Source organism: Camellia sinensis, chromosome 8 (genome assembly GCF_055761805.1).
Source record: "Camellia sinensis isolate YWXY chromosome 8, ASM5576180v1, whole genome shotgun sequence".
Taxonomy (NCBI): Eukaryota; Viridiplantae; Streptophyta; class Magnoliopsida; order Ericales; family Theaceae; genus Camellia; species Camellia sinensis.
This window is the reverse complement of record NC_138968.1, coordinates 91,218,690-91,244,561: the sequence shown is the minus strand read 5'-3', so window position 1 is coordinate 91,244,561 and position 25,872 is coordinate 91,218,690. Positions and strand designations below refer to the sequence as shown.

Sequence of the window (25,872 nt, the reverse complement as noted above, 5' to 3'; positions counted from 1 at the left end):
AATTATATTAGTGTAGTGTTTTATTTTTGGCAACTTCAAAAAGGTTAATAGGATGCGTATATATACGGCTTTATGTAATAGTTTTAAAAGACTAGACTTGATATAAATATTGATGGGCAAATTTCACTTTACTCCCCTTGCGGTTTAAACCATGTGCACATAACCCCTTGTCATTTGGAAATATGCATATAAACCCCTTGTGGTTTGTGAACAAAAGTGCACTATTAGGCCCATTAATAGCACAAGCAAAAAGACTAAAATACCCTTGTATATAAGTAACCTCATTGTGCAAACAACAGATATTATCGTCAGTTTTTTGGACTGTTAAATTGACTTCAACCCTCTGTACTTTATTCCATGTGCAATATATCCCTTGATATTTGGAAATGAGCACATAGCCCCCTTACATTTTGACACGTGTTTCGCACTTGCCATTAACTTAGATAGAATGCCTGACAATGCACTTCAGTCTACAAACCATGAAGAGGTTATGTGGTTATTTCCAAATGATAACGGGACAATCTGCACATGGGCCAAACCACAAGGGGCTAAAGTGAAATTCGCCCAATATTAATTATTGAGATATTGATTTGAGATTGCGATGCCCATTTTCTTTCATTTATTTAAAATTCTTTCTTCTGTCCTTGGTGTTACATCACATCTTGGTTTCCTTCCTAAGAAAAGTTTGAAGCTTAATGATGAAGAATATACGAAGCTCGAGGAAGAGTAAATTCAAAGAAGCGGCGATGTTTGGAAATTTAAATGGTTTCAAAGAGAGATCGATAGGAACCATACATAATCATGTTTCTAATATTATTATAGTTCTATTTGATGATTATTTTTATGCTTTCTAAGATTTTTAGGCAAGGGGTATTTTAGTAATTTTATATTTACTAACATGGGTTGTATGGGTCGCCCATGAGTCATTGTGTGGGTCAAATTATTTAATTAGGTTTTATTTATATTTCTTATTTAGTCTTAAATTAGTTTTATAAATCAAATATATTATAATAGTTTCCTTTTTTTGTTATAGTTGGTTTAGGAAGTCTCTTAATTCTATATAAAGCCATGTAATGCTTATAATTCAATGAAGCTTTTTTATGGATTGTGTAATACAATCAAACCCCAGGTGATGCCTAAGGAATTCTAAGAGTGATTCCTAAACCTATCTTCTTCTCTTCTTTCTTCTTCTTTTCTATTTTAGTTTACTATTCACGAGTTACTGTTCACAGCCTTATACAGCCCCTAAACAGTGCTAAAATCCCATCATTCATGCTTAAACTCTTACCTATTTATTAGCCCAAACAAACCCTACTTGTTCCCTATATTCATATTGCAATTGCAGCCATTAAATCCAATTAAAATCAGCCCCAAAAGGCTAGATTTGCTGCTGTCCCTATTCGTCCTGCATCACTTAACTTTCTTTTCATGATGCTCCCTCAGAAATAAAGGCAAGCTGGGATTGGGTTCATTAATAAAGATTGTGCTAATACCATCTCTCTTATTTCCTAGACTGGAGACAACGCATTGAAAATATGATTCTAGCATTGCTGTAAAGGACTTCAAGAAGCCCAAAAAATGGATTTTACTAGCAACTCATTTGACAGATGAAGGAAGTGTAGAGAATATGGTCACTTCACCAAGAAATCTTCAATTAAGCTCGCTACTTACAAGTGGAATTCAAATGGATCTCAAAGAGGTTCAGAGGCTTATCTATTGGATAAAACATCGGCAATCACCTTGATTCCCGGAACTACTTTTGAGGAAATCATTGTTTCCCTTGATGTGCAGACATTTGAAGCTAGTAATGGCATTCTAGCATCATTCAATTCAAGCTTCTGAATAATAAAAAAAAAATTAATAATTCCATGATTTTTGTATAAAATTAAGAAGCACAAACACGGACATGGATATGAATACAGACATGGGACAGAGTGATTTAAAAAAAAATAGAGACACGAACACAGTCGGGACACGACAATAAAATATTTTTTCACATATTTTTATTTGTTATATAGATTAATATTACATCTACAAACAATCAAAATTAACAAAAACTAATACAGTCAATATTTAAGAAAGAAAAAAAATCACTTTTAAATTAACATTTATCGTTTATACCTTTTTTATGAATGATCTATGAAGTATTTAAATCTAAGCAAAAATGAATAAACATCCATCAAAAGCACTAAAGAGACGCGCCATGTGGCATGCCCCATATGCATCCTCATGTCCGACACAACTACGACACTTATATTGAAGTGTGAGTGCTTCATAGGTATAAAACAACCAACCACGTTATCCTTCCTAGGAAACCATTTGCCTTTGAAATCATTTCCTGGTCAAGCTCTCCTTTCTAAGTGACCTACCTTTATCAATCAATCTCGCTCCTTTCAAAGATTGTCTCTCACTCCTATTTTGGCTCTTATACATGCTACATGCCACTTTCAAATGAGATGGTTAACAAAATAGGTAAAGGTGGGCCTAAGCTTGAAGATGTGTAGCTTGGTGCATTTACCAAAATATGTTCATTTCAGTAGTGATATGACCTGGCTTGGGAGGAGAAATAACTTCGCTTATTTGTTGTTAGTTCCTCAACAAACAACACAACTGTTGTACTAGCTCAACATGGAAGCCATTGCGTAGAATTTAAAAAGCTTGGCTCATTCACCAAGGCTTATACTCCTAAATACATTTTGTAAATTTATTTGTTATTAGACAATCTTCGAGTGCTTCTAAAAAATACATCCATCATATGTCCCCATATATTTATGCCTTCATTTATGAAGAAGTTGGGAATGGGATTACCTCCCCCAAATGGAAATGAGATGACTACTCTTTTTGTGAATCTCATCCTCAGAGGAATGCAATTTCAATTAACACATGAACACCATATGTAGGGAGCACGTAGAACAAGAACAGGATTTGCATTCCTCCTAATTTATTACATCTTTACAATATAATTGTCTTGAGTTTCTTTTTGGATAGGATGCTTGAGCAACTATAGCATTGGTAAGGTAGGATAAATTTAGATTTAGAGAGAAGAAGTATGGATAAACCCAAGGATATTGTGTTGAATCCAAAGTCAACGAAAGAAGAAATTCTAGACAGAGAAATCTCTATTGAGATCCAGAGAAAGAATCTCTGAGAATTCTGAAAATATCTATTACAAAATGATCAAAAGCTGGTTATTGGACTTAAAATTCCCTATTTACAGACAAGGAACTCTACACCAACTAACATTAATACAACACACGTCATACACATGTTTACTTACATCATATTGAGAGGGAGATACCAGTGCGAGACACAAGAGAAGAGAGTAACTTAGGGTTCTTTCCCTCATTCCATCATATTTATATTAAGGGTAAATTACACTGACCTCTCTTGAGGTTTGGAAAAAATACAATAAACCTTACATTTTTGACATAATTACACTAACCTCCCTTTTAGTAAGGTTAATTGGATCGGAACTAATGCAGATGATGTGAAAACACAAAAAATAAACAACGCAAAATATATATTTTCATGTAGAAAAAATATTTTTTCATTCATACAACTAACAAATTATTGATCATAAAAGGGGCTTAGTGTTATGAAAATTAAAACCTAAAGCGAGTTCAATGTAATTATGTTAAAACTATGGGGCTTAGTGTATTTTTTCTAAACCTCAAGGGAGGTCAATGTAATTTTACCCTTATATTTATAGTGCAGATCGTGTGAAGATACGAAAATAAACAACGTAAAATATACATTTTCCAATAAAAAAAGATGACGTCGTTATTTTTTCATCCATGTAACTAACATTATTGATCAAAAAAGGGGCTAAGGGTCATATGAATTAAAAGCTCAAGGGAGCTCAATATAATTATGTCAAAACTTGTGAAGCTTATTGTATTTTCTCTACTCCCCCCCCCCCCAGTGCAGGGATAAGCAGTTTATGCACTGACAACTACAATTATATATGCCAATACATATTATCCCATTTCTTTCCTCCGTTTAATTTTGTTCTCAAATTAGTGTTATAATATTCTCCAATCTCATTGATTCTTCTCTTCATACAATTTCCTATCAGTTGTCATAAATTTTCTGCGGCCATTTTACACCCTGTTAAAGAGATCAGAGGTTCCAAAATGAACTAAGGTGCATGCATGACTATGATGTTGGTTCATATATTCTCATCATCTATGAAACACGAACACCTCTCCAGAGGTTACATATCGGTGTCTGACATGAACACAAGTCAAAAACCCTAGAGGGAGTTGAACACACCGCAGACACGTTGGTACATGCTATGTCCCTTTTTTTTCAATTTTTTTTTTACAAGAATAACACACCCCAAGGTTGATGAATTTGATGAAATTAAATATTTGACATAAAATAAAAGATAAATTACACCTACAACCCATGAGGTTTGGCATCATAGTTGTCAAATCGGGATTCGAATCGTAAATCGAAATGGCCTCATTCCGAATTGCGAATCGAATCAGATCATGACTTGTAAAGATTCGATCACTTTTTATAAATTACTTGGAAAAATATATCTACATACTTGGATGTTAAATATATCTTATGAATATGAAATATTTAGACTTAAATCAATAAAAATGTTTTGAATGAAGGTCATGTAGTTTAATAGGTGAAGTTAACAAATGTTCCTTTGTAAAGATCACCATCTTACCTTTTCCCTTATTTAGATATTTTTTATCAACCATTCTTAATAATGACAGTAAACAAAGCCAAACTCTCAATTTTCAAAATAACAATAATTAATAACAATATTGATATTTGAACAATAAATAAACATACTTTTCTAAGTAACAATGACCAAATAATAAGAAAGCATTTTTAGGATCTTTTATTTCAGAGTATAAAACATTTTAAAATGTATAACTAAACTTACTCATGTAATATTTAGCTATATTTAATTTAATAAAATAGTACTAGATAATTCATGGTATAAGTTATTTTAGTCTTAAAGATCTTCAAAAGATATATTATGATTTTTTAAAGGAAAAAAATGAGAAGAACGGCTAAAAGCATGTTGGGTCTGACTGAATCTGATTGGATCCTATTAAAAACTCTATGTTCACTAAAATAACACAAAACATGTATATATATTGGTTATTTTGGTATCAAAAGCTGAGAAAGAGTTGAAAATATGTCGAACACGATAGTTTCAAGAATTGCATGAATTATAAAAAGTGAAACAAATTGTGAATCAATTATAAATCGTGCGATTCAGTAGAGATTCACTTCAAAAAAAAGATTCACCCATAGATCCATATCGATTTTGCAAAAATTGCAAATCAAATCGTGAATCGTAAGATTCTGATAACAAATTGGCATTTATATAGATACCTCCCTGACGTTCTAGAAATTACAATGACCTCATTGTCAAAGCTTGTCGGTCAACTCCGTAAACAAAAAAAATTAAAATAACTTTAATGCCCTTGTTTGTCATCTCCTTGAGATGGACTAGGCATGGAGCTTTTTGTCCACCCCACCCTCTTTTCACAGCCCATCTCTCCCCCTTCACCACTAACAACTTTGATTGACACTCTCTAAAGCATTTCATCAAACATGAGTGGGACAAAAAAATCCAAACTCCACCACCACTTCTACTAAAAAATCAAGCAATATAAACTAAAAAGAGCAAGCAGCTATGACAAACAGGTTAGGGTGAAAAAAAAAAAAGGATAAATGCAATGTCAAGATTGTTGATTTTGAAGAAGGGACCCAAGTTGTCGATGCCATTGTCGCGATCCATCAAACAAATTAATTGATGATATCAACAAATGGTGTTAGCTAACGTTTAACGGATGAGAAAAAGTGTAATGAGACTATAAATTTTAGGAAGGGGAATGTAATTTCCAAAATATCAGGGTGGTATTTGAATTAAAGACAAATCTCAAGGGGTGTAGGTGTAATTTACCCTAAAATAAATATATAATATTAAAAATATGATATAATAAATACATATAATTATATGTTTTGCATGTGTCCTTAGCGTATTGTGTCTTACATTTTTGGAAAATTTGCATATTCGTGTGTCCATGCTGCTTCATCATAATTCAAGTTTAAGTTACAAACCCACACAATGGCCCTGTTTGGTAGGGCTTATTTCCAGCTTACTTCAGCTTTTAGCTTAATTTAAGCTATTTTGATGTGTTTGGTTCAGCTTAACAATACAGCTTATAGCTTTTTATAAGTCAAAAATCAACTTATTCTTTGAGTTGGGGAGGAGAAGCTTAATTTATAAGTCAAAAATCAGCTTATGTTCACAGTTATAAGCTATAAGCTATTAAGATATAAGCTATAATCATTTTCCCACAGCTCTACCAAACGGGGCCAATAACTTATAAGTGAAGTTAAGGGTATATATACCAATGTTCAATGCTTGTAGATTCCCTTTCAATCATCAACTAGGAATAAAATAACAATAAGCATTCTGTTAACGATGCAACGTGCAACAAATTACGTCATGGTGATATGACAACATTGTTCCTAGAGCGGCTAGCATTCAAACCAAAACCAAAACCAAACCAAACCAAACCAAATTATGCCTTATATCCCAATCAAGTGGAGTGCACCACCAAAAAGATTTTTCAGGAGTGAGTACCTCAAAACATGACCAGGTCCTCTTAAAAGTATTAGGCTGAACAGCTAAGGAATATAAATTACCATGACCTTAACAAAGAAACAACAAAAGAAAAAAAAAAATCTCACTTAATAGCAGATTTTAAAAAAGCTGAGCAGCCCTCCACACGTGTTTTTGCTGCTCCAAAAGCTTCAGAAAATTTTTCCATGCTATCATCATCATCCCCCAGCTCCAAGTGTTGTGGCAGGGGAATTCTAGGAAACTTCTCGTAGATTTTCCTGACACGGTCTAACATTGATATTTTGTCATAACCACAAATAGAGACAATATTTGAAAAGTTGGATAACAACAAAAATCGTATGTGGAAATCGACTGTTAAAGTTGCATTCAGTAACATTGCCAATTTTCAATTTCTTGACAACAGAAAACAGGAAAAATGATTTCATTTTCTTTCACCAAAAAAAAAAAACATATTTGATACACAGATGTTTTGAAAACAAATGGGAAAAACAAGAAAGCATGTATGGTAACCCCAAAAATATGTTTTTATGTTTTTAATTATTTAAACACTAAAAATTATTAACATCAACTATTAAATTTCACAATTCAGAGAGAATCAAGCAACAATTTTTTTTGCTAAACCAATGATAGGTCTTATGGCTGCTTAAAAATAAAGCATAGCAAACATTGTTCATATTTAGTATCTGATAAGCGCCGAAATATTACACATTTAGACCCTCCAAAATACACTTCATGAGTCCATACACTTCATACACATTGTTCATACACTTCATTAGATGCTTTTATGTTGTTTTATGCATTGTAGGTTTCCCAAGTCCTTACAATCAAACGGCATGAGCAGGATGATTTTCAAAAGCTTACATGGAAGAAAAAAGAATCCAACCAAATCTAAGAACAAAATCTTGAATTTAACAAAATTTTGAGTTAGAATTTCTCTGCACAACAGTTGGTATTTTAAGCATATCTCCTCCATACAATATCGGATTGACATGATTCAAGTAATTAGAAAGCTAACTTAAAGGCCTACAAATCATTGTCTCACAACAATTTCTCCATTCAGCCATGTTGGGGGTCAAAAATGAGAAAACATTCAGGACACAGAATCTGAAAGTCTGCAATCATGACAGATTGCATGTACCAACTTTGAAAGATCATATCTCATTTATTTCAGATCCAAATAAGGCAAAATTTGTGTCTAAATTGAAGCCCTAGTACCCTGCTTTAAGATGAAACTAGCCTCATGTCAAAATACAAAATATAGAGTCAGATATGATTAAAAGAGCAGACATAACTCAATCTACCCAACAACTAGCTGCAAAATTTGGCTTCCCAAATCCTCCATTTTCAACCACAGGTGTCTTCTCTATAAATAAGAGAGGTTGGGGCTGATCAAAACAGAAGAAAGGAGAGTTGCAGAAAATTGAGAAAGATCTTTTCCAAACTCTCTTCCACAATCAAGTGCACCTAAACTTCTCATCCTTAGAGCTTAGATGAAGCCCTACTCAAGAAACACTTGAGGTTTTGTAATAAATTATAGGCTTGTATTCTGTTGGATAATAATTGTGCAACATTTAAAGGTTTTTGTGCATGCATTGTTTTATCTAACTTGTGTTTGATTTCCGTAATTTCAAATGCATGATAACGCAATAGTTTTATATGTGCCTATACTGGGATCCGAAGATAGATCATGCTTAGGGAAGACAGACAGTTCCTACTACAGTAGTTTTAGCATAAAATGGTCCATATTAACCCAAGATGGTCTATGCCTAGGGTATCGATGTATTAATTTTCTAGACGATTATATTAAAACACTTGCTCATAATAGATCGCAATTATCCAACTTATTAATCTCCCAAGAACAGATACAATTGCCTCGTGTTATGCAAGTACTGGTGGATTCGAACACCCTAAGAAATTCCACTCAACGGATCTCAATCACTCTTTACTGTGACACTTTTATACTTACTTTTCATTAGTTTTCGTCAACAATCTTCTTCGATAAAGTAAAAACAATTCTCGATTTTAAGCACTTTAGCCAATAAATCTCTGTGGCACACTCAGCCCACTATATTCTTTATTTGCATAACTACGGGTTACTAGTTTTCTAAACGATTAGTACCATAAAGTAACTTTACATAAATGACAAATTCCTTTCCAAATCTGTTGCCAATATAATTTTCAAGCTGATTTTGATCTCATTTACAACTAAACCAATAATCAATCTCTTCATCATCTAAAAGGATTTCAATTTCAGGTCGCTGAATGGCAATAATAAAATGCAGCAAAATATCACCAGCTATAAAACATAAATTGGGTACCAAAATAGAATCCTTTCTTCTGTTTTCAATAGAATTTCAGTTCCCAGAATCCCAGCACAGAAGGCAAAATCACATTGCTGATATAAAGCATTTTCAATGCTAACTTACTATAATCTGGCAAATTTAAGATATATGAAGCGCATTCTACAAAGCCATGCAAGATATACATGCAACATACGAGAGAAGAACTGACCAAGAGTATTTTCATTATATGGAAATTTCCCTTTAACAAGTGTTTCCACAAACAGCACAGCAAGCTCAGCCCCACAAGTAACCTGACAAAGAATAATGAAATGGATTGAAGAGAAAGACAAAAATGCAATACGATTTTAAAGCTTCAGTTTCATCTTATCAATAGATCAACCTGAACTGATTTAAAATCATGCTTCCCACCTGCCTATGTTTTCATTCCATAGGGATGTCATAAATTGACACAACCCAAGTCCAAGCCCCACTCATTTGACACCAAACAACTAGTTATGTAAAACTTTTAGCTCTGACTGCAGCAAATGCACTTAAATGCCACATGTATGTAGCATATAAACAATTGACTGATAATGACTATTTTCAATTGAACCAATATTCATTACCACACACACACACTATATTCACATGGAGAATTATCAAAATAATATATCTATATAATAAAGCAGAACGGATTTTGAAAATATGTTAGACACAATTGTCCTACTAGGACATTTCAAGGGTCATGATTTATTTGTATATTCACATGGATGGCTCAGATAAACCCCTTAATTTTATATCAATCCTAAATATACATCTTCCCGCCCAAACATTAAGCCTCCTCCCTACCCACGTCTCCCCCCAACTTCTCTGCTCTCCAACCAAATCACGTCTCTCCTCCATCCCTCTATCTTCCCGCACGTCTCCCCCACCCTTCTATCTTTATCTCCCTTCTATCTTTTATCTCTCTGATCTCCAGCCAAATCACATCTCCCCTCCATCCCTCTTTATCTCTCTCTCTCTCTCTCCCTGTTCTTCTTCTTCCCGAAACTGCTCTCCTTCAACCACAGAACACCTTGGATCCTCTGTTTCTCAACCGCTCAGGTATGTGTATAATTCTTCCCGAAACTGCTTTACTTCACTTTACTTTGAATTGATCTCCTTCAACCACAGATTTGGTTCGTCTAGCTGTGCTTCAACCGCTCAGGTATGGCAATCTCTATCACAACTGTTCTTCTCACCCTTTAGAATCAGAATAAGGTTGTAAACTGAACTCAACAATTTCTATTATTTTAATATGATACGTGCCTTCAGTGAATTTTGAATTGAGACTAAGTATCAAAATTCAGTGAATTTCCCGAATCAGTGAATCAAAATTCAGTGAATAAATTCTGTCCTTCAACCACAGATTCGGGAATACTACCTTGCGATCAGAAAATTCAGTTATTCACAATTTTAATATGATGTGTATGATTAACTGTATTTTGAATTGAGACTAAGTAAATCATAACCCATGGTATTGAGAATAACAGATTCAATTTCGATTTCAGTATTGCTAGACGATTCGAAATGGAGGTTTCTCTGGGCTGATTCGTATGGATTTGGAGGTCTGAATCTGGGTTTACAGAGTGGGTTCAATGTGGAAGAGCTCTCTTCAATCCCAAACTTAAGGTCTTATAATTATTACTCTGATGATCAACACTGTGGTCTCTGCCACAAGGTAATGTTTCAAAATCGAAACCCATTTTTTTTTTTATATTTTTTTTCCTAATCTTTTTGGGATTTGTTGCAGAAGAAGCGCGTTAATGGAGAAAACTTTGGGTTATCTCCTCCAATCAATGGCTGTGATTTTCTAGGATTGAATCTACGAAACAAGCGAATTGTCGACGGAGAGAATCAGGATCTCAGCATGGGAGCTCTGGGTTATGGGCAGTGGCAATGTTGATCAGGTGAAGAAGGAGCCTTAAGCAGGTGCAAGAGACTCAATAGATAGTGCTTTTTTTTATCTATCAAGTTTAATTACTGAAAGTTGTGTAATGTGTTTGTCATGGAGAATTGTGATGGAGAAAAAATATGATTTGAAAACTAAAATTTTATAGAGAAAAAAGCCCACTAAAATGATGATGTAAAAACTTGATTTTATACAAAATTTTCATATTGATATTTTTGACAAGAATGATATGATATTATGATAATAGCGTTTTTAAAACTACACAGCATAATGATTTTGTTTTTGTTTTAAAGCAATAGAATCAATTTTTCAATATAAAATGATGTGAATTTTTTGCACCTTAAAACTACAATGATCATGGTTTTGTCCTAAAATGAAAGCTCCATACAAAAAACAAATTGTTTTGTATGAAAATTCTATTTATATAGTATTATCTTTGGAAATAATAAGAAATTTTGATTGGTTTTTTAATTTAAAATGGATGAATACAAATTTAACACCATATCATTTTGTATAATTTTTGTGTTTTTAATTTATACATCATTACTTTAAAAAAACACATGCATAAAAATTGATTACAAAATTAATCAAGGTCCTATGACATATCTTTAAGATCACTCTGGTATTTTCTGATTATCTCTATCGGTATTTTCTGATTTCAATGAGTGGGGGATTGATGGACAAGGTGTGGGTTTTTTTTACAAATTTCAATTATATACGTACATATATGTATCTCTGTGTATATTGACTTATTTATGTTCTGGATCTTATTTTCTGTCTCAGGCTTGCTTTGTTGTGGCAAGAGTTGTAGAAAATTTGAAAACATTGATTTGAGTTGCTGGATCTACTTGATTTTTGTTGTTGTTGTATAATAGTATACAATCTACTGGAACAACAATAGATCATGCATTTTCCCAAAACATAGTATAATAGTATATCAAATGTGTGTGTATGAAGTGTTACTGCTGAAGTTTTGCATTTGCACATGGAGGCAGTCGTTTGCATTTCTAAATTTTATTCACTAAATTTTTTATTCAATTCCGGATTAATTTTTTATTCACTAAATTTTAATGGGTTCCTTATTTTAATAGTCTGATATACACACATATAGAAATACTAAGAAACTTGAACTTATCTTATGAAAGAGTAGATCTGGAGCACACGAAGCAGAAAATTGGAGAGGAAAAAAAAAATGATTTTCAATTTGAAGAGCTTTGAGTTTATAAAAATTGAAAGAAAATCTACTAATGTTGAAATGTTCATTCGTAGGGCAAATGTATCTCATAGATGAAAGAGAATGAGTGGTGGAAGATGGAGGAGAGAGAATGAGTGGGGAATTGATGGACAAGGTGTGGGTTCTGTGTTTTTAACCATTAAATTGTTTTTTTATTTTTTTTTATTTTTATGTAGCTTATGGATTTGGATTTAATTTTTTAAAAAGTTTTAGGTTTGAAATAATAGTTGATCTTTATAAAATGGGTTTTGATTTTAGAAATATATTTTTATTTTTAGTTTGATTTATGAAATGGATTAATTTAAATACTATGGCACAAATTCATGATGGTGTAACTGAGAAAGAGAGCCGTTACACACAGAGAGAGAGAGTATTTTAAATACTATACTTTTTTAGATGTTGAAATTCTATAAAAAGTTTAATAAAAATTTCAAATACAAATTAATATTTTAATTTAAACTTTTAGTAATGAATTTTATAAATTATATTTTAACTTAAACGAACTGCCATTCTACGATATTTTGAACTGATTTATTATAATTGATTTCTATAATAGTGAAATTGTTATCATTTTGAATTGATTTTTTTGTAAAGGATGTGATACCAATATTAATAATTTATATTAATTGATTTTTGTAAAATATGTGTACCAATATTATTTATACCGTGCCTTCAGGTACGGGCATACGCTAGTATATATATATATAGAGAGAGAGAGAGCGAGTAAATCTACCTCTAAGAATGGCTCAATGGCAAAGATTAAACAAACTAAATCTTTTTTATGTCATATTGCAAACAGTAATGGTCCAAGATTGACATTTATCCAATCCAAAAAGAAAAAATGGTGGTTTATTATACTATGCAGTCTATGCACAATCCTGATGTGCGCATCAGTATAGCTATTGCAACGTGGCAAGATTCATCGGTACCACATCATCTCTGGATTAGAGAAAGGATCTCGGAATGTCAAGCCAACCACGCACCACACTATCTAACCAGCTAGTATGGTAGCCTAGCCAGCTAACATGCTTAGCAACTTAGCTTTGAGCCATGGTATCATGAAACAAGCCGGAGCATGGGATACCCAAGGATGTGGCCTAGGGCATCACTAACTCTAAGCCAAGGATTCTCTGCTCAATCACTCCATCTCTTCTCAACAATAACATGGCTCAACACCCACTAAGCTTGGCCAAGGGATTCTTTGTCAAACCTTCTTTTGATAAGTAAAATAATTATTGACCAAAAACCACAAAGGGGCGAACCCTATACAAAATCAAGCAAAACTATAAATCAAGAGGCATGTATAGATCTCTAATGAATTGAACAAAAGCGTCAATTGAAAACGGGCACTCCTCTCTGCCAAACCATGATCCTCTTATACCTCGTTCTCATCCCCAATGGACTATCTTCTATACAATCAAGGCATCTCTATCACTACCATAACAACCTTGGCTAGGAGCAAGGCCTAGGAGTCTCCACTAGGGATCACCAAAGGTTGTGTAGTTTGGAGGCCAAAGGATTGTAAAGGTTACTGGATGCCCCCTCACGGTGGCTCCACCTTGACCAACCTTAGAAGGAACTGACCAACACATGTAACTCTCAAACTTATGCATTACACCTAACACTGTAGTGCCGCAACACAAGGGAGAAATATGTAGGGTTCTAGAGCATGCCCATGAAGATGAACACCAAGGTGGAGCAAAGTTAATCTATCATTAATTGTTAGCCCCAAGGTTTTCAAAAGATTATACAGTTGATTTTGATAATAACAAAGCATAGATGATTATGCTTATGATAAGTTATTGATAAATTTAAAGCTGATTAAAGTTTGTCTAAATTGTAGAATTTATTGGAACAATATTCTCAAGTTTCTAGATTCGAGTTAGCACATGAAGAAAAAAAAATTAATCCAAAGATGGAGTCAACTCAATCTAGATCGAGCCAGCTCAGAGGTTACTGGATTGCAAAGGCAATTCCCAGAATTTTGGGAGTTAGCTCAACACAGAGGGTCAGCTTGTCACGCCCTGATTTTCAAAGATTAATTAGGCGGAAACTAATTAACCTAAGTATGAGGTTTCTAGGGGCGTTATTATAAATAAAGTGAATTTAGCAGACCTCCATTCCATTAATAAAAATTTTAATTTTCCCGGTCATTAAACAGCTCAAAGTATTCAACAAAGAAGATTGTTCAAACATAAATTAGGCACGAAGAGTTTGAATTCAAAACATATTCAAGGATTTGAAATGAGATTTTGATTGGATTTGATACATGAGGAAAATTTGCTCTACAATGAAAAATTGCAGAATCAAAGGGATTTGTCCAGAATTTTTCCAAGTCAAATTGCAATGTGCTAATATCCAAGAAAGGAAGCCAAGAGCCAGAATTTGAATTTGAGATTCCTCTGGTCTGCGATTTTAAGCTGAAGATATGCATGAGAAAGGAAAGAATAAATTATGGGATTAATTAAAGAATACAAAAATTCTAAATTCTAAATGCTCTCATATAGAAAGGTTTAATTTGGAAGATACAGCAAAAGGAATTGATTTTGGAATGCCTTATTCAAAGGAATTCAATTCTAACAGCTAGTTTTTTTAAGCTCCAGCAGTCATATTTTTGAAGCTATAAAAGAAGTAGTCTAGCCTCAGTTAGAAGCAAAATAGATACATTGGTGATATTCAAGAAAAGCTCTCTATTATACTAAGAAAGCTTTGATGCAGGATCTTTAAACTTCAGCACCAAAATAGGGTTAAATAAAGTCAGAAGGTAGGCTGAATGTGTATGGGAGTTTTAGGACTGAATGGGAATAGGTTTTGGTGTTCTAAGGTAGAGTTTGGAGAACTTAAATTTGAGTTTAGAGACAGGACAAGTAAGCTCGATTTTAGGCAGAGAAATGTAGTAGAAAAAAATGGTTGATAAAACAAAGAAAACTAGGCAATCACACCTAGGTTCTTGGGCAATCACACCCAAGGGTTAGGGTTGCATCACACAAATCCAAAGAGAGATGCATCAGACATCTTTACATATGGCAAAGCTTTCTCATTTCATTCATGTTCTCCTCAATACATTGGGAGCTTACATGTTTATAGGCACCTCAATAATAGAAGACAAATACAAATTCAAAGTAAAAGATACAAATTAATGAGATTTTCAAAGTAAAGATATGCTTGGACTTTATTGATGGTTGGTGGCTAAATTGTCAACATTAACCTACTGAAAATTGGACTTTATTGATGGCTAAACTTTCAGCATTATCATGCTGAAAATGGCTGTCTTTTGACATTATTATTAGGCAAATTCTAGGGTAGAATCTTGCCATAAAATAATGTTAGTTTTTTTGAATTTGGTTTCCCTCTTTTTTTGTAATATATATATATATATATATTCATATTTTCTAGCCATCTTTTCTGCATCATTCTCCCTTGGTTGGAAAAAAATTCGTTCTTGAGTTTTAAAGTGTTGGAGTATTAAAATCCACAAGTTTTGAAATTGCATCCACGGCTTTATGTTGAAACCCTTAAGTTGCTGCCGTTTTTTCTTTGTTGTAGATAGGAACAAAAATGTTGAGAAATTGGTCTTGTCCTTCATGATACTATCAGGAATGACAAATTCAATAGAAGGAATTGAAACATTCTTGAACTGATCCAAATCTAGGGCTTCAATATCAGCAGCCAGTTGCTGTAATTCTTCAGTCCCTACAGCTTGTGTGGCCTCCAAGTCATCTATTTGGACAACAGACATAACTGTAGGTTCCAGGAACAACTCTCCTGACTCTAAATTAGACTCAACTAGTAGCTTATTCTCATCTGAAAACAAATCTGGTTCTGGACCAGCAGCTTGCTTCTCCAACTCTTCGTCATTAACAATGCCTCCAGATGGTTCTCCTCCATTGTTTGCAGCCTGGTTAGCCACGGTATGAGCAAACCTTGTTTCAAGGTCACCCACACGAGACTGAAGGTTTTGCATCTGCTCCAAAATCTGAAGAAGTAGATCATCTCTTTGATTGTCAGTGAGTCTTCCGCGGAAAGTTCTTCCCGTACAAGTAGACATGGTGCTGAACCTACTCTGATACCAAACTGATGCAGGATCTTTAAACTTCAGCACCAAAATAGGTTTAAATAAAGTGAGAAGGTCGACTGAATGTTTATGGGAGGTTTAGGACTGAATGGGACTAGGTTTTGGTGTTCTAAGGTAGAGTTTGGAGAGCTTAAATTTGAGTTCAGAGACAGGACAAGTAAGCTGGATTTTGGGCAGAGAAATGTAGTAGAAAAAATAGTAGATAAAACAAAGAAAACTAGGCAATCACACCTAGGTTCTTGGGCAACCACACCCAGGGGTTAAGGTTGCATCACACAAACCCAAAGACAGATGTATCGCGCATCTTTACATATAGGAAAGCTTTCTCATTTCATTCATGTTCTCCTCAATACATTGGGAGCTTACATATTTATAGGCACCTCAATATAATAAAAGACAAATACAAAATTCAAAGTAAATGACACATATTAATGAGATTTTCAAAATAAAGATATGTGTGGACTTTATTGGTGACTGGTGGCTAAATTTTTAACATTAACATGCTGAAAATTGGACTTTATTGGTGGCTACAATTTCAGCATGAAATGTCTGTCTTTTGACAACATTATTAGGCTAATTCTAGGGTAGAATCTTGCCATATAATAATGTTAGTTTTTTTAATTTGGTTTCCCTCTTCTTTTGTAATATATATATATATATATATATTCATATTTTCTAGCGATCTTTTCTGCATCAAGCTCTCTACTATGATCTTCATTGGGATATACACTTTTGAGTGAGAATTTTGTTAAGAGTTTGCACCCCTTCTGCTTACTCTTGTGAGAGTGATTTTTTGTGAGTGATTTTTGGGATAAAATCAATTGGGTTAGGTGTGACTAGGCACCGAATTCAAAACTAGTCAGCTGGAGATCAAGAGTTGATCACTTGTTGTAAAGGTTCACCAGCACCTGTGAAGCTAAGGGTTGCAACATTATTTGAAGATAGTAGAGAAATTCCCGCGTAGTCTTGGAGAGTTGATGCAGGCTTGGGTTAAGTTGAACCATTATAAATTATGGCGTTAATATCTCTTCTCCTTTCTCTTATCTCTGCTTTTATTTTCCTGTGTGCTTGTTTGCATTGCCTATTCATCAATTATAGTTTGATTAATTAATTTTATATCTCTGCTTTATTTCTGAGTTAGTTCAAACTGCATTAGTTTTCATTATTGCTTAAATATTTGAAAAATCCAATTCAACCCCCCCCCCCCCCCCCCCCCAGGCCAAACATTGCAAGGCCTACCAAGTCCATAGGGACCTCATCCACTATATGGCAGTTGATCTTAGAGCTATCTAGACCACTTGGCCCTTCCATACTTGGGCCATGGACCCTGCTGGCCCCATCTCTCTAGCCTCAGGAGCCAATATTTGGATCGACACATCAACAAAATTGTATACCATATTGGTGGAAGCTGTTTCTCTCAAAAGAGCCGTAGGAGCAACAGTTGCTAACTTCATTTGAGAAAGCATCATTTGTTGAGGCATTCCCAAAGTCATCCTCTTAGATAATGGGACACCTTTTGTTAATTGATACGCAAGCTAACTCCTTGCCACACATACAATGTAACTCGTCACAAATCCTTTTGAAGGTTGTCTATTCTTGAAGTCCTCTTAGGTAACCTTTTGAAGATCAATTCTTTCCAAAAGCTGAAAATTAAGCCTAAGGCGTCTAGAAAAAACCTCCTGAAGATAGTGGGCATGTGCTAGAATTTGTGCAACTACTTGGCTTGGCTCTAGTTTCACCTCGACAAAAAAGAATAGTTAAGAAAGCCTCACTTCCTCACCATGGGGGCGTTGGAGTTATGACCCAAAGTAGTGGCACATAAACCACCAATTATGGTAGCTTATTAGTTAGCTTCGAACTATGGTACTATGAGATAGGCTAGGGCATGGGACACCACCAAGCGTGGTCTAGGGCATCTTACTCTACATTGAGAATTTTTCACTCAGCAATAACATCGCTTATCACCACTTGGCTCAACCAAGAGATTCTCCACCAAACCATGATCCTCCTCAAAATTATAAAAGGTGTGCGCCTCCTTCACCCTAAGTTAACATTCTTTGCTTGGCAATAACATGGCTTGCTACCCCTTGGCTCAGACAAGAGTTCTTCACCAAACTATGATCCTCCTCAACATTATAAAATGGTGCACCTAGGCGCAAGTCGCAGCTAGAAGCATGAAGGGCGCCTAAGCCATGCCAAGGCGAGGCAACATGAATAAGTTGAATGTGAAGCAATCTGCTAGCATACTTGGTTGCAATTTTGATTTGCATTGTTTTTTGTTGATGTTTGACCATTGATTTTGGTTAATATATGGACTCATCTTATGAACATCCACAAGGCATTACATTCCTTTAATTATACAGTGCCCTCAAGGAACTACCAAAACAAACCAAACTAAGCCTTATGTCTCATGCAAGTGGGGTTTCACTTTATTTATGAGAAGGAAAAAAAAAAGAAAGAAGAAGTGGGATTTTACTACACGAATCCTTTTTTCCATTTTACTCTGTCAAAAGCTATATCCACAGGGGATTACATCACTTTAATTATATATTGCCAATATAGTGTATTCAGTCCCAATTTGACAATAGCAAAAAATTCCCTCAAGTCAAGAAGAAACTGCAGCCTTCGTTCATCATCAATCATCTCCAAGGTTCATTCGTTCGTTCGTTCCTTCTTCTTCTTCTTCTTCGTCGTCTTCGTCGTCGACCAACCACCTTGCACCTAGGTCCCAAGAGACCCTGCCACCTCTTTGCACCTTTCGCCTTTAATAATATTGATCCTCATATGCCTAATTCTCCAGCCTTTAAATGTGTTCTTGTTCTTTCTTCTTTTGCTCCTCTTCATTCATTGACTAGTCGCCTTGCACCTAAGACCCAAGAAACCTTGGCACCTCAATGCGCCTTTTGCCTTCACTAATTTGATCCTCCTATACCTCATTCTACTTGTTAATGGACTATCTAATTGTAAAAAATAGATGTATTATTGATTGTTGTATGTTGATATATTACAATAATTCCTATATATAGAAGAGAGGATGTGGGAAGAGAATAGGTGAGTGTGTAGTAGGTATGGAGTAGGTGAGGAGTAGGTGGAGAGTAGGTGAAGTAGGTGAGTGTGTAGTAGGTGGTAGTGGTAGGTGTGTAGTAGGTGAATTTTAACAGCCCCGCAAACTCAAGGGGGATAGGAACTAACCAACTTGAGTTTGGAGAGAGTAACAAAACAAGAAAATACATTTAAAATAAAAGAGGATAGGAGACACTGTATGGTCGTGTCAGACCATTGGTGAAGACACTGGATGGTGGTGTCATAACGTTGTAGAGGACACTGTATGGGGGTGTCATAACGTTGTAGAGGACACTGTATGGTGGTGTCATACCGATGTAGAAGACAGTTTATGGGGTCATGTCGGACCGTTGTAGCAGACAATGTTGTGACAGTTGTTGTGACAGTTTACAGAGTCTTGCTGGACCCTTGTAGAAACTAACCGGAATCAATGTCGGGACAGTTTACTGAGTCTTGTCGGACCCTTGAAGGAGCTAACCGGAATCAATGTCGGGACAGTTTACAGAGTCTTGTCGGACCCCTGAAGGAGCTAACCGGAATCAGTGTCAGGACAGTTTACAGAGTCTTGTCGGACCCCTAAAAAGTCGCACCCTCAAAAGGTGTGCCCAATTTTTCAAAAAGCGTGCCATCAAAAGGCGTGCCCAATCCATAAAAAGGCATGCCATCAAAATGCGTGCCATTAAAAGTTGCGCCCTCAAAAGGCGTGCCCACTTCATCAAAAGTCGTGCCCGACAGAAAGCGTCGAGCCATCAAAAGGTGAGCCGGAGACGCGGCGAGGCACGTGAGCGATAGAGCGGCGTGTCGGCCGCGTCGTCAGTGTCAATATAAACCAATGCGGAGGCGGTGGAAACCAAACCAGACTGAAACCTCTGAACTTGTCATTCTGAAACAATCTGTAAATACTCTGTATCCAACCCTTCTCGGAAACACTCAGCAACCCAAAAAACATGGCCTCTTCTTCCCGTTTAGCTACCCAGAACATGGCCTCATCTTCCCGTGGTCTGCTCACTCTCTTTCCCGACCTCAACGAGTCAACAGGAGAGATAACTGGTGCGGTGGCCCGTGAACCTCAACCAAACACCTCTGGTTTTGCTCCGTTGAACTTTCCGATGCGGTCGGTGGAGCAAAAAATGGCAGTGCAAACGGATATTGAAGCCAATCAGTATACTTTGAAGTCATGTGTGGAAACCATGACTGCGGTCACAAACTTGTCGCACCGGCTGCAGAGTAGGACAAATGAGGTGCAGCATTTAAACGCCCAACTGGCTCTGCTCCAGCGCATGTATAAGGATGCGCGAGCAGAGATAAGTGTGCTAAAGGCAGAAAATAAGGAGCTGAAGCGGAAGGCCACCGTTATGTTCCGATTTGGAGGTCCGCCATATGCTGCAGTGGATGAGTATGGAGGAGTGAACGTGCTCGGCGGCATGGAAAACACGGAGGCAGCATCATCAAAGGCCGCCCAGGACGGAGGCAAAAAGAAAAGACCGGCAGCAGAGTAGAGAAGAAGTGAGGTCGATGTGTGGCCGCTGCAGAAAAGAAAACAAATCTTTTGTTGTTGTTGGTTTTTTTTTTTTTTTTTTATTATTGTAAAAATGTGATCGGGGTTAATTCCCTGTCATGAATAAAACGATGTGTGGTTTGTTTTTGTTTATTTATTTATTTATTTTTTTTTTTTATTTATTTTTTTTTTACAGAGCAGAAATAAGAATAAAAAAAAAATTAAAAAATAAAGTGAAAGAAAAAGAAAAAACAAAAGAAAAAAATAATAATAATATGTTTGACACCATAATAATAATAATAATAATAATAATATGTTTAAAAAGTGGGGCGGTGGAAAGAAAAATATATATATAAGATAAAAAGGGTTTGGGCGGTGGAAAATATGATGATGGTTTTGAGTGGAGGATATTTTAGAATAGAAAAGGTTATATAATATATTTCTCTCTTCAATGTCCCCAAAAGCTGTCCGAGCATTCTTTTATTTCTATTAACTAAGCTTGGGTCCTCATCCTTTGGCAATACCCTTGGAACATGCTCTGTCGGAGGATGGTGCAAAAGGTGAGACTGAGTCAAAGCATGAGAAGAAGAAGAGGAAGCAACACATGCAACAACAGCCGAAGACGAAGACACAGGAGCACAAGTGGCCCCCATCGTCAAGCTCCAAGAAGTCGCCGTCTCCACCGGCGAAGAAAATGAGGACGTCCTCCTCGATCTGAAAGCGAAGCTTTCGGAATCCTTGTGTTCAAAGGAGACAGGACCCAAAATCTGGTGGATGACCCATGGATTGTTCATCATGTGTTGAGGAGGCTCCATTCCTCCTCCTCCTCCTGACCCAGCTCCGCCGTAAGTGGTGGTGCTGACGGTAGCTGCACTTGCCCTTCTCTCTTCCTTCTTGAATCGAATTCCACAAGCGTTGCAAAGCGACTTAGGGCCTCTGGGACCGTTTCTCCAGAGGGGAGTAGAAGTGGTGTCGCAGTTAGCACAGCGGCGAGCAAGGAGGGGATCGCCGCCACCGCCGCCGGAGTTGTTGGTATTGCTTCCACGGCCGGCCTTGTGAGTTGGCGGCGGAGAAGCTGTGTGCTTGGATTGTTGTAAAATATCCCAACAAAAGTTGGACATGCGAGAGCCAGAGCGACGGTCATGGTGGACTCGCTTTTCAGTCTCGTCGTTGTTGGTGAGTCTAGTGGATGGAGTTCCAAGTGAGAGAGTGCAATCCACAGAAGAACAAGAAGAAGAGGAGGATGGTGTGAATGAATACATTTCAGCTTCATCAAAGGGCCTGTGGTGGTTGAATAGCATTGAGAAGGAATTGCTTTGACTGTGAAACACACCACCACATGTACATGATCCCACCATGTTACAATGTGAACTACTGCACCTATACATCTTCTCACTCTCTCTCTCTATATATATATATTTGTGTGTGTGTGTGTGTGTGGCAATGTTGGTGTGTTTCAGTGAGGTGCCGAGAGGGAGAGGGAGGTTTGAATTGGTTGAGACCCGGCGGGCGGTCAAGGCAAGGTTGCCACCCGCCGGAAGGCGAAGAACACCAAGATCTTTAACCTATTGCTCTGATACCATGTAAAAAATAGATGTATTATTGATTGTTGTATGTTGATATATTACAATAATTTCTATATATAGAAGAGAGGATGTGGGAAGAGAATAGGTGAGTGTGTAGTAGGTATGGAGTAGGTGAGGAGTAGGTGGAGAGTAGGTGGAGAGTAGGTGAAGTAGGTGAGTGTGTAGTAGGTGGTAGTGGTAGGTGTGTAGTAGGTGAATTTTAACACTAATAATCAGATGTATCCCCATCACTACCATAATGACCTAGGCGTCTTTGCTCGAGATCACCAAAGCATATGTGGCTTGAAGGCTAGGGTTGAAGGATTGTCAAGGTTGCTTAACTCATTCCCTAGTGGTGGCTCCTCTACCAACCTGAGAGAGAGGCTTTAACCAATGCACAAGACTCTCTAAAAAACATAGCATACCTAATTTAACATCATTGTTGTTGTTGTTGCATAATTCCCGAAGTAAAGCATACCTACTACGGCAACTCCCATGATGCTACTCCCAAAGTCTATTCATTGGATGCAGTGGTAGTTGAGATACCTCCATATTAACCAAAGAGGATGAGCCACTTGTTGAGAGAAAAGTTCAACCCTTGGTTTGAGCCTCCTAGATAAGGGATCTCCATGCATATATTTGGACAATCTAGCTATCCTTAGTAATTTCTCTAATGAGCAAGCCCTCTCCACTACCTTCCTCTCTCACCTAAGATCTCCAGTGGTTCCTTGGCATCTCAATGTCCGTCATTTTTTCAAAATATCTCATGTGGCCATCTCACCCACCATTATCCACACCTATTATTCCAACTTGAAAGATGGAAACAAATATATTATTAACTTTGGGATGAAAAAACAATTGCATGCATGCCTAGTGCCCCTTTAATTCATTAGCAATCCTAATTATAAATACTAACTTCAGCATGATAACATGTCCACACACACACAAATTAAAGTACATTTGCTACATAATTTTAGCACATCTTTGACATTAACTTCAATGATTTTTTTTATTATTATTTGAAAAGTAACTTCAATGAAATTGTATGATCATAAGAATGTTGACTACAAAGAGTATCACCTGTCCATGTTCCAATTGAATGCAAGCACCTGACTGGAGAATATCCAGGGCCTCAGAGTACCTCTCGGCCAATATGTATCTACAATAAAGACGCATTTTTCATCACTTCACAAATCAAAAAATAAGGGAGCCACTATTCCCACTCCACTTTGCTCCAAATGCACTCCTTTCTTTGCTCCAAATATATTAATACCCTTGGAATTTTGATTTTTTTAGGGAGTATATTTTGTGTGAAAGGGTATTAATGTAACCATGTATAATAAAGGACAAAGAATGGAGTGTATTTGGAGCAAAGTGGAGTGGGAATAGCGGCTCCCAAAAATAATATAAACACTATTGCAGACATTTGAGCATATTTGTATTTTTATTATTTTCTAAAATTTTATTTTTAATCATTAATTGCGCCCTGACCTACACAAGAGGGTGAAAGAAAGAATGAGAATGGTGCAAAGGGTATATTCACAACAACTGTCCTGTTTGGTATTGCTTTTAGAAACTTCTCTTTATATCCAGTTTTCAACATTATATCTCAATTGAAAAAACATAAAATTTTGTATACAAAGCCATTTTAAGATTGTATATTTTGTATTTAGTATTTAATAAATCATATGTCTTACAATCAAAACCAGTGACCTAAACATAGAGATGTTCAAAAAAATTGGTCGAACCGGTAAACCAGTCCGAACCAGTCCAAATTGTCTGGTTTGGTTCCCTATTTTAGGGAATGGTTCAGTTCCAGTTCTAAGTAACTAAGAACCATGATCTAATGTTCAGTTCACTGAAGAAGAATCAAAAGAACTGGATGGACATCAACCGAATTGTTTCCTTCTTAAAAAAAATTTAATATGTAGGGGTGTTTTGCTATCGGCTCCCACAAACCCCAACCCCATTCCAACTTCTTATTCATAAGATACTTTCTCTATACATAAAATATACATATGTACATTTTTCACTATTTATATGATTTTTACACTTGCATTTCTATAATTAGGCAATTTTGTTGTGTCTTTACACATTTTAATAAACTAGTTTGGATTATATTTTGAAACTTGAAGTATGCTTGTGAATTTTTTTTGGAATGCTTCTATAAATATAATCAATTTTTATTGAACGGGATAGTCAAGATATAAACATATTTTTTCAACTTTGGATTGTAGGACCAAACTGGAACCGAACCATTTTTTGCAGTTTGGTTCTGGTCCAATCCAAAGATTTCACAGTTCAGTTTGGTTCCTAAAAATATTCTAGAAATGTAGGAATCAGTTTGATTCTTGGTTCCCAAACCAAACCAGTCTATGAACACCCCTACTTAAAACATTGCCAAAAAAATATTTAACAAAATATTTTCCGCATTATATCATATTTCTCATTAGAACACAAAATTGTATTCAGAAACAACATTACCCTGACCCCAAATCATATGGCAATCGCATCAATCAAAAACTGCATAGAACATTAAACTTGTTGAATAACAACTAATGTAAATATATAAGTGCATACATACATATATATATATATACCTTGCAGTAACAGACTTGTACATCTGTTGAGCTCCGTAGTAATTGCCATCATTCACAACTTTCTGCAGCTTTTCAATGTTCTGTATTATTTAACACCAGAAAACAACGGCAATTCAGAAATCGGTAACTAAATATATATATATATATATATATATATTGAAATATTGATGATTATCATGTGATTTCAACGAGAGGGGAAAATTCAATAGACTAAACGGTAGTCTGGAGAACAAGAACAAGAATGATAATAAGATTATGAGTGAGTGATTGAGGTTGATCATATGATACCTCTTGGGCAGGAGGTAGTACTCCTCTTCTGGGTCTCTCTCGCGACATGGCTCTCCAATTTCAGACTTCGCTGCTGCAGATATATCTGTGAGAATGAGGTAACACCCACGCTGGTGAAAAGTGAGCGTACTGTATTGTATTGTATTACACTGCAGTACTTCAATTTTTTTTCCCCACCCTAGAAAGTTGACTACCATCTAATATAAAAAAAATATATTATTAAATTTATAACCCTATTTTATATTTTATAGTTTTTAAAATAATACTGCAGTATTTCAATTTTTTCCCCCCACCCTAGAAAGTTGGCTATCATCTAATATAAAAAAATATATTATTAAATTTATATTAAACAGGGTTGTTTATAAAGTGTTAAATTAGTATTTTTTTTGTCTTTTTATAAATATATATATATATATATATATATATATATATGTATATTAAATATAAGTTGGGATTGAAGTGTTGTAACCTAAATAAAATGTAATGTAATTCAAATAAGATAATATGCTACTTTAGCATATGCTAAACAATCTCTAATGATGAATTTTACATGTGATTATTAATTTGATATTTTTATCTAATTTTGAATACAAATTCATTTTAAGAATAAATTGACAAAAAAATTAAAACACTGGCGTTGTTTGATTTCATTTTTTGGAAAAAAAAATTCTTTTTGAAAAAATAAAAATTAGTT

At 35.5% G+C, this 25,872-nt stretch overlaps 3 protein-coding genes across 5 annotated transcripts in view; 1 reads left to right on the top strand and 2 right to left on the bottom strand.

Moving 5' to 3' along the window:
* The window catches only part of LOC114305812 (protein GET4), a 38,904-nt gene extending 13,547 nt beyond the window's left edge, over window positions 1-25,357 (bottom strand). Inside the window, exons 1-6 of one of the 2 annotated variants that reach the window (XM_082883022.1) lie at window positions 25,179-25,319; window positions 24,891-24,970; window positions 24,775-24,813; window positions 23,371-23,449; window positions 9,134-9,215; window positions 6,730-6,889 (exon numbers count right to left, since the gene is read on the bottom strand). In XM_082883022.1, the coding sequence (XP_082739148.1) occupies window positions 6,730-6,889; window positions 9,134-9,215; window positions 23,371-23,449; window positions 24,775-24,803 (350 nt within the window). In that variant the 5' untranslated portion in view covers window positions 24,804-24,813; window positions 24,891-24,970; window positions 25,179-25,319. Of the gene's footprint in view, window positions 1-6,729; window positions 6,890-9,133; window positions 9,216-23,370; window positions 23,450-24,774; window positions 24,814-24,890; window positions 24,971-25,178 lie in introns of both variants that reach the window. The other variant, XM_082883021.1, reaches the window with a different exon arrangement.
* LOC145797016 (uncharacterized) lies at window positions 10,286-12,242 on the top strand. Of its 2 annotated transcripts, XM_082883024.1 has the most exons (3): window positions 10,286-10,624; window positions 10,697-10,875; window positions 12,125-12,242. In XM_082883024.1, the coding sequence occupies exons 1-2, from the start codon at window positions 10,418-10,420 to the stop codon at window positions 10,847-10,849; spliced, it is 360 nt and encodes a 119-aa protein (XP_082739150.1). In that variant the 5' UTR covers window positions 10,286-10,417; the 3' UTR covers window positions 10,850-10,875; window positions 12,125-12,242. The 2 variants fall into 2 exon arrangements, with proteins under 2 accessions (XP_082739150.1, XP_082739149.1); XM_082883023.1 differs by lacking the exon at window positions 12,125-12,242 and having other exon boundaries at window positions 10,697-10,992.
* On the bottom strand, window positions 20,779-22,514 carry LOC145797015 (uncharacterized). Its single transcript, XM_082883020.1, has one exon. It carries the CDS (start codon window positions 22,111-22,113, stop codon window positions 21,043-21,045), a length of 1,071 nt encoding a protein of 356 aa, XP_082739146.1. The 5' UTR covers window positions 22,114-22,514; the 3' UTR covers window positions 20,779-21,042.
* Window positions 25,358-25,872: the final 515 nt, after the last annotated feature.